The sequence below is a fragment of the Belonocnema kinseyi genome, chromosome 1, assembly GCF_010883055.1.
Source record: "Belonocnema kinseyi isolate 2016_QV_RU_SX_M_011 chromosome 1, B_treatae_v1, whole genome shotgun sequence".
NCBI classification, from domain to species: domain Eukaryota; kingdom Metazoa; phylum Arthropoda; class Insecta; order Hymenoptera; family Cynipidae; genus Belonocnema; species Belonocnema kinseyi.
The window spans coordinates 8,931,520-8,948,046 of record NC_046657.1 but is presented as its reverse complement, the minus strand read 5'-3'; the positions used below and the strand labels follow the sequence as shown (position 1 = coordinate 8,948,046).

At 25.0% G+C, this 16,527-nt stretch overlaps 1 protein-coding gene across 5 annotated transcripts in view; it reads right to left on the bottom strand.

The window, feature by feature from the left end:
- The window catches only part of LOC117179068, an 85,437-nt gene that overhangs the window by 44,996 nt on the left and 23,914 nt on the right, over nucleotides 1-16,527 (bottom strand). For 4 of the 5 annotated variants that reach the window (XM_033370818.1, XM_033370742.1, XM_033370920.1 and 1 more), the window contains exons 5-6: nucleotides 14,027-15,124; nucleotides 4,516-4,679 (exon numbers count right to left, since the gene is read on the bottom strand). In XM_033370818.1, coding sequence (XP_033226709.1) covers nucleotides 4,516-4,679; nucleotides 14,027-15,124 — 1,262 coding nt within the window. The remainder of the gene's footprint in view (nucleotides 1-4,515; nucleotides 4,680-14,026; nucleotides 15,125-16,527) is intronic. The other variant, XM_033370900.1, reaches the window with a different exon arrangement.

Genomic DNA, 16,527 nt, shown 5'->3' with positions numbered 1-16,527 from the left:
TAAATTTTAAAGCACATAAATTAATTTTTAACTAAAATAATGAATCTTCAACAAATGAATTATTTTTTAACCGAATGGGCCAATTCTCAACAAAATAAATTGGATTTTTAACAATAAATCTAAATGTTTATCAAGAAGAAAGAAAAAATGGAATAGTTCAATTTTTAGATAAAACCATTAATTTTGAAATAAAAAAAAAACAACTAACTTTCAATAAAAGAAATGAATTTTTAACAAAATAAATCAATTTTCTAAAAAAAAAAATCAAATTTTCAAAGGAATTTCCTACCTAATAGTTAGATTTTCAACCAAACAAATAAATTTTTAAAAAAATGGAATAATTAAATTTTGTGTTGAAAAATTAAGTTACAGAAAAAATTAATTTTCAACAAATTACTTGAACCCTCAAACAAAAAATACTAATTTTCAAAACAAAACAAAATAAAATTGTGGACCAAAAAGTTGAATTTACAACCCAAAAATATACATTTTCTACCAAAAAATTGCATTTTTAACTCCAAAAAATACGAGAAATGAATTTTCACCTAAAATAGATTAAGTTTATAACAAAAACAGTATAGCAATATTTTCAGTAAAAAAAAATTATTTTCAACACAATAAAAAAACGAATTTTCCACAAAATAGTTAAATTTTAAAGCACAGAAAGTAATTATTAACTAAAATAATGAATCTTCAAAGAAAAAATTATCAATTTTTAGATAGAACCATTAATTTTCTTAAGAAAATTCAAATTTTCAAAGGAATTTTCTACCTAATAGTTAGATTTTCAACCAAACAAATGAATTTTTAATAATCAAAAAGGTGAATTAGTAATCGAGAAGACCAATCTTCTACCACAAGACAGTTTTAAAAAAATATCGAAATTTTCAAACGAATGGAAGATTAAATGTCTATCAAGAAATATAAATTTTCGATTAAAAAAATGGAATAATTAAATTTTGTGTTCAAAAAATAAGTTTCAAAAACACAAGCAAAAAACGAATATTTAACAACGTAGTTAAAGTTTTAAGCAAAGAAATTAATTTTTAACTAGAATAATGAATCTTCAATGATAAAAATAAATTTTTTTTACGAATAGAAGAATTTTCTAATTAAAAGATGAATTTTCTACGCAAAAAGAAATTTTTTAAATAAAATAGTTACGCTTTCAAGCAACAAGATTACAGGTCTATCAAAAAATATAAATTTTCGACAAAAAATAGGGTAGTTAAATTTTGTGTTATAAAAATTTAGGTTCAACAAAAAAAAAATTTCAAAAAAGTAGTTAAAGTTTTAAGCAAAGAAATTATTTTTTAACTAGAATAATGAATCTTCAATGATAAAAATTAATTTTTTACCAATAGTTGAATTTTCTTATTGAAAGATGAATTTTCTACGAAAAAAGACAAATGTTTAATAAAATAAGTACACTTTCAAGCAACAAGATTACAGGTCTATAAAAAAAAAATTTTCGACAAAAAATGGGATAGTTAAATTTTTAGTTAGAAAAATTCAGTTAAAAAAATAATAATGTTAACAAAGTAGTTAAAGTTTTAAGCAAAGAAATTATCTTTTAACTATAATAATGAATGTACGAAACAAAACAATTAATTTTTTTTACCAATAGTGGAATTTTCAACCAAACATAAAATTGACACAATATTCAATACAAAAAAACAACTCATTTTCAATCAGAAATATTATTTTTCAACCAAATAGATAAATTGTCAATAAAAATGTAAATTTTTTACCAAAAATAAAGGAAATTTTTCAAGGAAAAAGACGAATTTTTTACTAAAAAAGATAAACGAAAAAAATAGAATAGTTTAATTTTAAGTTAGAAAAATAAGCTTTAAGCCAAATAAAATAAATTTTTAACGAAATAGTTCAATTTCACACAAACAAATGAATTTCCAGCCAAAAACATTAAATTTTTATAAAAAGAAACAAAAACCGGACAAAAAATGTAATAAGATTTTTAGTTTAAAAAAAACTAATGTACAATACAAAACTAATTTTAAAAAAAGAAGTTTTAAGTAAAAAAGATTAATTTTCAACCAAATATTATAATTTTAAATAGAATGTCCAATCTTATAGTTGAAATTTTAACCAAATTGATGAATTAGTCACCAAGAAGATTAATATTCTACCACAAAAGACAAAGTTTCAACAAAATACAAAAGCATGAAATAGTTAAATTTTCAATTGAAAAAGTAAATTTTCAATAAAAAAAAAATAATAAAAAGATTCAAGCCAAAGGAATGAATGTTCAATCAAAACGATTAATCTCCGATTGAAAAAGATAAACTTTTAACAGAATACATGAATTTTCAACGAAAAAAGGTGAATTAGTCACAAAGAAGATTACTTTTCTACTCCAAAGGCGAAGATTCAACAAAATACATACATTTTCTACCAAATAGTTCAATTTTCAACTTGAAAAGAACAATTTTCAACCAAACATGAAATAGTTAAATCTTCAGTTAAAAAAATCATTTAAAAAATGTTAAAATAGTTCAATTTTGAAGAAAGAAAAAAATTTCAACTGAAAATGATAAATCAACCAAGAAAAAAAATTATTTTTAACAAAGTAGTTCCGAGAATATGACAGAATTTAGGAAAATTAAAAAGAATTTAAGAGAATTTAAGATTTTTAACAACATTTGTCTTGTCCAGGTTATATGAGCGGTTGAATATAAATTATTTTCTAGCTCGTACATATCCAGGAATTACAGTGTTTCATATACAAATTTAAAATTTTCAAATGTATTAATATATTTAAGAAAAAAAAAGAAGTTTTTTCTACTTTAAAAGATAACTCTTTAACAAAATACTGGAATTTTCTAAAAAATAATTGGATTTTTAATATAATGGTTAAATATTTAACCTAAAACGACAAACTATAAACTAAAAAGTATCATAGTTTTTATTTTAATAAAAAAATCATGAAATTTATAAAACAAAATAAGAGATTTTTAAAACCAAAAGGACGAATTGCCAGCAAATAAGGATTTTTTACTCAAAAAATAAATAAAAGTTTATCTAAATTATTGAATCTTCAAACCAGAAGACAAATATTCTTTACAAAAATTTAATTTTCAAACAAAAAATATGACAGTTAAAACTTCAACCAGACATAAGCCTTCAAAAAAAATTTCACAATGTAGTTTAACTTTGACCCAAGTAGTTGAATTTTAAATAAAAAAAGATTAATTTATAACAAGATAATTAAACTTTTAACCAACGAGATAACTTTTCAACTTAAAATATACATCTCGAACAAGAAAAGTGATTTCTTAACAAAGCGATTCAACCAAATGTTTTAAACAAATTAGTTGAATTATCAAGCAAAGAACAACGATTTTTAACCAAAAAGTTACATGTTCATAAAAAAAAAATGAAATTTCTTCTATAACAGATGAAGTTTTAAATCAAAAAGATAAATTTTCAAAAAATACTTGAATTTTCTGTTGAAAAATATTGTAGTCGTGTTTTTACGATCAAACTTTGAATTCTTTAACAAGAAATAATTTTCTACCAAAAAAAAATTGAATTTTCAAACCAAAAAAAAAAAACAATTTTTAACCAAAAGGGATGACTTTTTAACAAAATTGTTGAATTCTCTAGCAAATAATTGCATTTTTATAAAAAAAATATGAAATTTATCTTAAAGTTAAAGAATTTTTTATTGCAAAAAAAGTTGAGTTTTTATTTTTAAAAAAATCCACGTAACCCAGTAACATCAAAAATTGAATTTTTGTAACAAAAAAATAAGTTTCGACGAAAAAAATTGAATTTTCAATCCAAAAAGACGAATTTTTTCAATCAAAAAGGATGGATTCTTAACAATAAAGTTAAATTCTCTACCAAATAGTTGTATTTTTATCCAAAAAATATCAATTTTTTACCAAAACAGATTTAATTTCTGCTAAAGCAGGTAAACTTTGAAATAAAAGACAAAATTTAAAAAAAAAGGGTTGAATTCTCAACCGAAAAGTTAATGAAAAAATTTAATTTTCTATTAATTAAAATAAATTCTGAGATTTTCATAAATTCGCAGAGAATTCATTTCTCGGTAATATTCTCATTCTCGTTACCGTTCTCAAAGTAATATAACTGGCTCAGAACTCTAAAACTAAGTAGCAAGAATTGATTTAAATACACTGTAAATGCCAACCTATGAAGTGTAAAAATTTTAATTGAAATTTATCATATATATTACAGGATCAAGGTATAAAGAGTTCCGATTTTTAATATAACTAGTAAAAATTATCTGTTTTCGATCAAATTTGATTTTCAAAACTATTATTTAAATGTAAATAATGCAATAAAAACATTTTTTAAATATTAAAAGTACGATCTGAGATAATTCTACAGGTAGCGAATTATATTTTCTCAATGAGAAAAATAATCTGTTAATTCTATAGAATTGTAAGTGAATGAAAAAATGGTGTAAGAAGAAGAAAGCATTGGAAAATACAGAGGTAATAATATAATAATTGAGAATTAAATTACCTAGGTGATGAGCTGCGAACAGGATTTCTCGCGGAATCTTCTGAGACATGTTTTGGGTCATTCTGGTCGCTGTCTGCAGAATGAACCTCTACGATGTAATTTATTCCTAAGGTTGGATCGTTCACTAAGGAAACGACATTTTCCGTGCCAAATGGAACGTTTACCTAAATGAGAAGATCGAAAAAGTTGATTTATTTGATCACAGTTTCAATTTAGAGTTTAATATTGATATTAAACATATTTTCCATACCAATTTCCCCGAAATCTACAAATTTCATTATTATTCATCACACATGCACTTCAAAAATAATAATTGTAAACTGTAATTGTAAATTTTAATTTTCAACCAAGAAAATTAATGTCTACCAAAAAGACGAATTTTCAACAAGACATAAATTTGCAACTAAAGAAGATCAATTGCCATCCAAAAATTGAATAGTTAAATTTTCATTTAAAAAAAGTATGGATTATTCAATTAGAACCAAAAGAAAAAACCAATTTTCAAAAAAAGTATAGTTGCATTTTCAAAAAAAAAAAAAAAAAACCATGAATTTTCACTTAAAATGAATCTTCAACTGGAATAGTTGAACTTTAAACGAAAAAGATGAATTTTCAACGAAAACGATGAATCTTTAACTAGAATTATAGAATTTTCAGCCGAAGAGATGAATTTTCAAACATGAAGAGTAATTTCTACAAAAATACCAATGTAAAACTAAAAAAAATTGCATCCAAAAATTGAATAGTTAAATTTTCAGTTTAAACATTAGCTTTCAACCAAACTAATGATTTTTTAACGAAAATGATGAATCTTTAACTGGACGTTTTCAGTTTACTAAAAAAAATTCTTGACAAAACTGTTAAATCAACAACTGGAATAGATCTACTTTTAGCAAAATAAATTATTTTCAGCCGAAGAAAAAAAAACGAAGTTTCAATCAAATATGACAGTCTTCAACCAAAAAGATGATTTTTCAACTAAAATGATAGAATATTTAATTATAATAATTCAATTTTCGTTCGGTTTTTAATTTTTAAAAATATAATTTTTAACCATTAAAAGATATCAATTTTTAATAGTTTAAATTTAAACCAAAAAGATTGATTTTTAACTAAAACGATGAATCTTTAACCAGAATAATTTCAGAAAAAGAGATGAATCTTCAACCAAAAAGATTTAGTTTTACAAAAAAAAGACGAATTTTCAACTAAAAAAGGTCGATTTTTAATTTAAAAAATTAGTTTTCAACTAAAATGATGCATGTTTAACTAAAATCATGAATCTTCAACTGAACAATTTCAGATTAAAAAATAATTTAAAAAAAAAATTATCAACGAATTTGCTAAGTTTCAACTGGAACAGATAAATTTTCAGTAAAAAAAATAATAATTTTCAGCCAAATAAAAAAACGAATTAAAAAAAAATTATTTTTCAACCAGAAAGATAAATTTCACACAAAAATGATGAATTTTCAGCCAAAAAAATTAATTTTAAACAAAAGTGTTCAACTTAAATTAATTTAAATTTCAAAAAAGATAGATTTTGAACGAAAAAAGTAGTAGATGATATTAAAAAAAAAGTTTTTACTTTTGAATAAAAAACAGTTAAATTAAAAAAAGACGAATTTTTAACATGAGTTGAATTTTTAACTAAGAAGATTAATTTTCTATAAAAAATAACAGATTTTCAACTAAAAACGATCAACTTTCAACCAAAAATAGAATAGTTCCATTTTCAGTTAAAAGAAGTAATGTTCATGCAAAGAGATAAATTTTTAACTAAAATTATGGAATATTCAATAAGAATTACATTTTTGTTCGATTTTCAAATTAAAAAAAAAATAATTTCCAACGAAAAAAAAGAAGAAACCAATTTAAAAAAAACTAGTTCTAGTTAAAAAAAAAAATTATTTTTGAAATAAAATGAATTTTCAACTTGACAAAACAAAAAGCTGAATAAAGTAAATATAAAGCTACTTTTCAAAATTAAGAATCATTGTCATCCAATTTTATATTGGAATTAAAAAAATAAGCATTCTCTCGAAAAATGCCCTGACATTTCCGGGTGATAAACATTGTTAAAATAATTAAATAATCAATTTATAAAAACGATTCACTCCCTATCAGGATACTGTCTTTCTGAAGAATATAAGACAATTTTGTTTCATAAACAAAACAATAATTCATTTTCGAAAAGAAGGTTTCAATGTTGAGGTTAAAAATCCATGGCTTCTGAAAAGTGGCCTTAAAACGTTAAAAAAATCTAATTTACAAAACTCTACAAAAATAAAAATCTGTTCCTGCGATATTAGTATGTCGGACACAGAAAAAAAAGTTCAATCCAAAAAATGAATTGAGTTCCAAGGAAGCTGATTTTGAATGAGAAGAAAAAAATGTCCCTTACCTCGTTATGCACTGCCACCCTTCAAATTATGAAAATAATAATTTTGATAATTTTATAATGTACAAAACCTAATATTAAGCTATTTGTTGGCAATAAACATTTATTGGCACAACCGAACAAACTAAATAAACACCTTATTTTGTTCTTTTTAGTTTCGATTTCTGATGCAAAATTTCCCTTTCTTATTATCGAGCTTATAATTGATCTTTCTACATTTTTTTAAACAATACTAAGCAATTTTTTTTTCTTTTTAGTAGAAAATTTATTAAGAATTAGAATAGTGTAAATTGAGTTACAACTTTTGAAAAATTGTCTAACAAAATTGAACTATTTTGTTGAAAATGTAAAAATTTAGTTAAAAAACCATATTTTTTAGTTGAAAATTCAACAATTTGTTTTTAAATTGGCGATTCGGCGGAAGATTTTAAATTTCCGGTTTTTCACGGTCAAGTTATTCAATTTTTCTGGTCAATCAAAACTAACATATTAATTAATATTTGCCGCAAAACGGAAACATTTATTTTAATTCATGACGTTAATTTCAAACACCCTTTAACACAGCCGAGGAAAAAATTGTAAAATAAATAAAATTGTAAACAAATACTTAAATTTTACACTAAAAAAAAATCAATTTTCAACAAAAAAATAAACTTTCAGTTAAAAAAATTAATTTTCAACAAACAAAAAATGGATTTTCAACAAAATAGTTCAATTTTCAACCTAACTAATGAATTTTTAACGAAAATGATCAATCTTCAACCGAAATAGTTGAATGCTCAACTAAAAAAAATTCATTTTTACTAAAAATAGATCAATTGTAAAACAAAAAATTTAAATAATTAAATTTAAAATAGTTTAAATTAATGTTCATCCAAACATGAGTTTTCAACTAATAAAACTATGTAATATTCAATTGGAATAAGTTGAATTTTCAGTTAAAAAAATGACTTTCCACGAAAAAAAAAATAATTTCAACAAAAAGAACTGACATCAAAAAGAAAAAAATTAACATTGTCAAACAAAGGTGAAATTTCAAGTAAAATTATGAATCTAACTAGAATAATTAAATTTTTGACCAAAAAGATAAATTTGCAAGTAAAAAGCTTAATTTCAACAAAGAAAAAAGGAATTTTTAACTAAAAAAGATCATTTTCGACCAAAAATGGAATAATTACATGATTACATAATGAATTTTCAACTAAAATTATAAAATATTCAGCTACAATAATATTTACAATTTCAGGTTTTAAAAATTCCGTTTCACACAAAGAAAAAACAAGTTTTCAATCAAATAGAATCACTGAAATAGAAGAACAAATGTTGAATTTTGAACCAGAAAATATCAATTTTCAATAAAAAATTATTAATATTCAAATGGAATAGTTGAATTCTTTACCCAAAAGATGAATTGTAAACCATAAAGATTAATTTTCTTACAAAACAAAAAGACGACGAATTTTCCCTACAAAGTACATACATTTTTAAACATATACTTTCATTTAAAAAATATATATATTAATTTTCAACCAAATAGGTGACTTTTTATCCAAGAGAAGATCAATTTTCAACAAAAAATAGAACAGTTAAATTTTCTGTAAAAAATCTAATTTTTAACAAACAAAAAAACGCAGTTTCAGCAAAATAGTTCAATTTTCTACTGGAATTGTTAAATTTGTAATCAGAAAAATTGATTTTCAACACATCTAACCAGGTAGCTGATTTTTTAAATAAGAAAGGATGAATCTGAAAAAAAAAACAATACTAAATTTTCAATTATAATTAAAAAATATTTCTTTGACTTCTAAATCCGAATTAAAGTCACGTACTTTTTGAAAATTGGCATTTAAAATAGAAAAAATTAATCTTATGGATTGGAAAAAAACTATTCCGTTAAACATTCCTTTTTAGATTTCAAAATTCGTTATTTCAGTTAAAAAATCATTTCTTTAACTGAAAATTAAACCATTCCACTTTTTGGTTAAAAATTAATATTTTGGGTTGAGACTTTATTTTTCTAACCAAAAACAGAACTATTCCATTTTTGGTTGAAAATTCATTTTCTTTATTCAAGACTCATTTTTTTAGTTGAAAATTAATTTCTTTATTTGAAAAAGCTATTTTGTTTTTAAAAAATCGTTTTTTAAGTTGAAAATTAATTTTTTTTAACAGAAAAGTCATATTTTTAGTTAAAAATGTAAATATTTGTTTTAAAACTCAAATATTTTGTTCTAAGCTCATATTTTTTTAGCCGAAAAATCCACATTTTAGATGAAAACTTTTTTCTTTCTCAGAATAATTCAACTATTTGGCTGAAAGTTGAACTAATTTGTTAATTCATTTAAAAAAACAAAAAAAACAGTAAGATCATCCACAAAACGGCTACCGTTATTTTGTATAATCCCTACATAAATTCACGAGAACAAAAAATAAATGGTTCAAAATTTCAAAAGACAAAAAAACACCACGTGATTTATGTCAATTAGTGAACTAGTTGAAAAATATTTTTTAAGTAAAATTAAAGAAATGGTAGCATTAACGGAAAAACTTGAGAAAATATTGCCATTGCTCAAAAAAAGTATTAAACAGTGCAATTAGTGTTGTTAGTTAGAGGCCTGCACCTTTTATCCAGTATCCAGGCACAATATCAGACCTCACAGTTCCTATGGGATAAAATATAGGGATCAAAGGGTGCAAATGCAGACTAAATTCATAAGACCTCGAAACAATTAAAGTTAAATTCCAAAGAATACAAATGAAGTGGCAAACAAATTTTAAATCAAAAATATTCCACTGATTTTCGTAATTTTGAGATTAATTTAGATTAGTTTCAGATTTAAATTCATAAATATTCAAGGTAAAATAAGAAAAAAAATAATTTTAAAATATCAAAAAACTTCATTGAATTCAGTAACTCTGAAGTGAGCTTAGAAAAATTCAAGGGAATTAAAAAGAATTAAATGAAATGTGTAAGAATTCAAGATGAGGTTAAAATATTTCAGAACCAATTACATAAAAACTTTAAAAAATGCATTGACTTAAATAGAGATAAATGAATTTAGAAGAATTCAAATAAATTACAAAATTCAAGAGACTTTTCCAGTCATTTTTTTTTAACTTCCATGACTTCCAGGTTTATTAAAATTTTTTTTTAATTCCCGGTAAAAAAATAAATTCATTGTCATTTCCCGGTTCCCCAGAAAATAGGCTACTTTAGGGACCTGAACTCAGGGTGTCAGTTTTAATTTAAAAATTCCCGGCCATTTCCTGGTTTGCAAACAATTTTCACGGTCAATGTAACTTAAAAAAATCAAAATATAAAGTCAAATTTTTTTTTTCATTTGAAGAAATAAAAACTGAGGTGCAAATTAAAACTCACAAAGTGGAACTCTTGAATTTAAAACTTTTAAAACTGAATCTTAACAGTTTTTAAATTAAAAAATGTTGTATCCAAATGTTTAATAATTTACATATATAACATGGAAGCTATTACCACTTTTCAACTGAAAAATTTTAAATTAAATGCAGTTAAACTGCCAAATACATTTTTTTAACTTTGATAAATTATAGAGTTCAAAGATTCAGATTCAGTTCCAAAAGTACATACCCACGTTATAATTTTGAATTTAAAAACTCCTTAAATTATATTTTAGTTTAGAAATCCTTGAAATAATTAAAAAATTTCTTTCAAAATCTTAAAGCATGTTGTTTTACAGTTTTTCAAATTTTAAATTATTGCTCACATTTTTCCAGAACTTCTAAACATCTTTTAAAATTATTCCAATTTTTCCTAAAAATGTTCCTCACAAATTTTTTTAATCCTGTCAAATAAGACAAAATTCCTTAAAATCTTCCACATTAATTTAGGATAATTTTGTCAATCTTTTTAATTTTTTAAAAATATTTTCCTAAAATGAAATTTTCAAAAAAAAAAAAATCATTTGCAATTTTCCTATGAAACGTTTTTTATTCTTCTGAATAATTTAAAACTCCTTTGTCATTCAAAATTCTTTAAAAGTTTAAATTACTTGAAATCATTTCGAATTTTAAATTAGTTTAGAATTTTTCAAAAACTTCTAAATATCTCTTCAACCTACTCGAAATTTTTCTAAGAATAATAGGTGTTTAATTGCTATTTATGCATCAAGATTCAACAATTTGTCTTGCAAATTAATTTTTTTTGTAAGGTAAAATATTATTCACTTTATAATCCTAAAGTAAGTTTAATTTTAAAACTCATTAATTAATTTATATTAAGAGTGGATCAACTATGAATGTATTTTTATAAAAAAAATTTCGATTTTAAACTCTTACAATTTTTTATTGTTTAAAAGTATTTGATTTAAAATTTACGCTTGACAACTAAAAATGTAAAATGTTTAAAGTAAAAGATTTTTGAATTGCGCATTTTAAATTGAATGATATCATAATTTAAAAAGATAAAAATTCAACTGATTATTTTTAAAAACCCAGGGTGGCCGTTTTAATCATAGAAAAAAATTCCAGATCATTTCTCGGTTAGATAACATTTTTCAAGGTCAATGAAATTTAAAAAATCGAACACTAAATATAAAAATTGGTTCATTCGAAGTAATAAAAACCGACCTACAAATCTAAGCACTCTATTTTGTATTCAAATACTCAATAATTTACACATATAAAATCGAAATTTGCAACTAAACAATTTTAAATTAAATGTAGTTCAATTGTCAAATTACAAAATTTGTAAATTTTATAAATTGTAGAGTTCAAAGATTCAGATTCAGTTCCAAAATTATAAATTAGTTAAAAATTTAGAATTCTCCGTTTAAATTCGAAACTTTAATTCTTTTTGAAAAATTCCATGTTTAAATGCAGAATTTTTCTTCTTTTCGAAAATTCTTCATTTCTACTAATTGTAAGAATTATATTTTTTTGTAAAATTCTCTTTTGAAACAATTCCTGTTCAAATCAAGAATTTTAATTCTTTTCGAAAATTCTCCATTTCAACTAAGAATTATAATTTCTTAGTAAAATCCCCTGTTTCAATTCATAGTTTAAATTTTGTCCGAAAATACCTCGTGTCAACTCAGGTTTATAATTTTGGTTAAGAAATTAATTTTTCCATTCAGAAATGTTATTCTCTAGGATAAATTCTATTTTCAGCTCAATATTGGTTAAAAATGGAAAATTTCTCGTTTAAATCCGGAGTTTTAATTTTTTCGAAAATTCTCCGTTTCAACTAAGAATTAGAATTTTCCTGTTAAAATTCATAATTTTAATCTTTTTCGAAATATATCCCGCTTCAACTTAGAATTCATTCTTTAAAAAAAATGCCCTGTTCCAGCTCAGAATTTATTTAAATTAAAAAATTCCCTGTTCCAAGAAAAATTATAATTCTTTTTTATATGTACCCGTTTCAACCCTGAAATGCTTAAAATTTGAAAATTTCCTGCTTCAACACAGAATTAGAATTCTTTGGAAAAAGTTCCTGTTCCAATTCTGAATTTTGTTCCTTTTCGAAAATTTCCACTACTAGCTCAAAATTCCCGGTTCCATGTCAGAATTATTATTATTCTGGATAAATTCTAGTTCCAACTATAAATTTGTTTAAGAATCTTTAAAATGCTTCGAAATTTTATTTCAAAATCTTGAAAGATCTACATGTTTTACATTTTTTCAAATTAATTTTTTTTTATTTTACAAAATTAAAGACTTTTTCTTAAAAACTTCGACGTGCATTTTTAAAAATTGTTGTACATTTTTATAATTTTTAAATATTCTCTTAAACTTATATTATTAAAATAAAAAATGATTTTCAATTTTCCTAGGAAATATTTTTTATTTTTCTAAAGCCTGTCAGATTTCTTAAAAAGCTTTTAAATTTTTTTGTTCGAGATTTGCCAAAATCTATATTTTCAAATTAGACTCTGGGTTATTTGCACCGAAATTTTGGTACGAATAACTGGATTTTTTCGGTACACGTAGACACTTCTATTAAATTATTGAAAATCATTTCAAATTTTAAAATAATTTTTGAATTTTTTCAAATCTTCTAAATATCTCTTCAACTCAATCGATTTTTTTAAAGAAGAATAATAGATGTTGAATTATTATTTATACATCAAAATTCAACAATTTGACTCACAAATTATTTTTGGTTTAAATGGAACAATTAAAATTGTAAAATTTAAGGTTTAGTTTTTTTTTTTGTTTGTTCTGAATATTTAATTTATAATTACTGATTTTACATAAACAGTCAAGATATTTCTAACTATTAAGTAACTGTTTTTTTCTTAATTGAAAAATTTCAAATTTCATGGTTTAAAAATGAAATATTTCAGACTGAAATTATATTTCAAATTTAATAAAAGCCTTTAATTATATTATTTTGACATTATTTAAAAATTAAAAGTAGTTTATATAGTTTCAATAGGGCGTTTAAATTTGTTTAATCAATAAGACTTTCCAATTGAAACAGTTTAATTTTTAACGTTAAAGTCTGGACATTCTACAATAAATTATTATTGACTTTTTAAATCTTAAAGTATAATTCAATTTAAAAAAATCATTAAGTAATTCATATTCACATTTGATCAAGTAAATTTGTTTTGAATGAAAAATCTTCGATTTTAAATGCTTCTAATTTTTAATTGCTAAAGTCTTTAAAACTGCATTTTAAAATTCTTTAAATCCAAATCTACGTTAAAAAATTTTAAATTTAAAATGGAAATTTTTTAAATTGAAAGATTTTCGAATTACGCATTCTAAACTAAATGATATCAAAATTGAAAAAGATCCAAATTAAACTAGTTATTTAAAAACCGGTTAAAATCAAAATTGTAAGAATTTTTTTTCTCTAAAAATTTGTAAAATCCCCGGTCAAAAAAAAATAAATAAAATTACTGCCAATTTCATGGTTTCCTGGTTCAGCGGCCACCCTGTGAACTTAATATAGGAAACAAAAAGGGGAAGATAGGAACCGGCGGTCTGTGAGGCCTTGAAATTCACCAATAAACCACCACCAAAAAAAAGAAGCAAAAAATAAAATCAACGAAAAAAAAATAAAAAAACAAAACAAAATAAAGTGCAAAATGAAAATGGTGGAAAAGGAACGAAAAGTAGACATACCCGTACCTGCTCTAGCAAATCCTGGACTGTGCAGTCTTCCGCCGGTATATCGAATGTAATTAGCCTCTGCTCCCCATCCAGCAAGACGACCAGCATCTTCGCAACATTGCCCTTGATTTGTTCCTGGACGATAGCCGACGCCGGATTTTCAATCACTCTCTGCAAATACGCGTAACTCTCGCTCGAATTACTCTCCGTTTCAGATTTGGGAGTGCAGCTTTGCTGCTGTGTCACCCTCCCTGAAATAATCTTCTCCTGAATTTCCGCCGGTTCTGCATGAATTACCTGGACATTGAGCTCGCCCGGCTGCTGCTGTTGCTGCATCGACGACGAGGACGAGGACGTTGACGATGACAACGACAACGAAGTAGTCACTTTCCTCTGAGGTGAAACCACCGGCGTTTTCTGCCTCACCGGAGAACTGCTCACCACCACTCGTCTCTGATCCACTCTTCCCGGATTCACCACCAGTCCATGCTGCTGCTGCTGCTGCTGCTGCTGCTTCGGCGTTGCCATTCGATTTTGAACCTGCCTTGGCGTCATCAGCCCCGGGCCCTGGAGTCTCGGTGTCGTCTGTCTCTGCTGAAATTGTCCCCGCTGTCCGGCCATCGGTCTCTGGGTGATAATCGGCGTCACTTTCGACGGTGTACGATAGAGAGGCTTCTCCTGCTGCTGCTGCTGCTCCTTGGCATGCACCTGCTTCAGTTTCTCGCGCTTTATTCGCTCGCTGAGCTGGTCCATGTCGGTGCTGTTCAGACTTGTGTTTTGATTTTGACCGAGGGACCTTTGGAGGATCGGGGCGGAACTTCGCGGCGTGGAATTGCATGCTTGGACGGCCCGCATGCCACGGGAGAGAGGACTGCTACTCGTGTTGTCATTTGGGAGGGTGAGTCGGGGTCGAGTGATTGATGACTGGACGACCCGAGTCGCTGGATTGACGACCTGGTCCTGGTTGACGGTTGTGAGACGAGGGACTCCTTGCGGAGAGATTCCCAGGCCCTTCGCCTTTCCGACGTAGTGGCGCACGGTTTTCTTCTCCATGGAACCATAAACCGGCAGATCAGGCTGTGAACAATGACCCTGAGTCTGCAGCAAAATCTGAAAGAAATATTACGAGTTGGAGCGATGCACTCGAGTGTCGGTAGACACTCGAGTTCCGTCGTCACCGAAAGACACTTAGTTCCACTTTTGTGAGAGCCGGATTTGAGGCTCAGGCGACCATTTTTTAGTATTTTTTACTAGGTGCTTTTTTTCTTTTGATTTCAGATTTAATAAACAGGGTGCGGATTCGACGGACGATTTTTAAATTCCCGGTCAAGTTTTTCTATTTTTCCGGTCAACTGAAAGTAAAGTAATCGCACTTGCCGCTAAATTCAAACATTTATTTTAACTCATGACATTCGCTCAAAGCAGCCTTTCAAACAAGAAAGCAAATAAAATCGCAAAATAAATGAGTTTTGAAACAAATACTTAAATTTTGAACCAAAAAATATAAAATTTTAATAGAGAAATCGAATAGTGAAACTTTTAGTTGGAAAAATTAATTTTCAAGCAAAATTAACGGATTTTCAAGAAAATAGTTAAATTTTCAACATAACTGATAAATTTTCAACCAAGAAGATTAATTTTCAAAAAGGAAAGACGATATTTAAAAAAAGTAGATGAATTTTTAACTAAACATTGAATAGTTAAATTATTAGTTTGAAGAATTAATTTTCAACCAAAGATTTTTAACTAAAATGATTCATCTTCAATTGGAATAATTGAATTTTCAACGAAGGAGATTAATTTACTCCCAAAAAGAACGAAATTTTATTTTTAAGTTGAATCTTAAAATAAAAAAGGTAAATTTTCAACCAAAAAAACAACCATTAAATTTTCTATAACAAAAAAAAAAGTTTTCCACAAAATAGTTAAATTTTCAACCAAGGATATTAATTTGCTCCCAAAAAAGATGAAAATATTTTTTAAATAGTTGAATCTTCAACTAAAAAAGGTAAATTTTCAACCAATAATACAACAATTAAATTTTCTATAACAAAAAAAAAAGTTTTCCACAAAATAGCTAAATTTTCAACCAAGTATATTAATTTTGTCCCAAAAAAGATCAAAATACTAAAAAAAAAAATAGTTGAATCTTTAAATAAAAAAGGTAAATTTTCCACAAAAAATACAATTAAATTTTCAAGTTAAAAAAAAAATTCCACGAAAGAAATAAATTTTTAATTAAAGTGGTGAATTTTCAACTAAAATGATTAATCTTTGACTGAAATAATTAAATTTTTAACCAAGGAGATTAATCTGCTCCGAAACAAAAATAAAAATTTTAAACAAATAGTTGAATCTTTAAATAAAAAAAGGTCAATATTCTACAAAAAATAGAACAATTATATTTTCTATAAGAAAAAAAGTTTTCCACAAAATAGTTAAATTTTCAACCAAGGTTATTAATTTGCTCCCAAAAAAGATGAAAATATTTTTTAAATAGTTGAATCTTCAAC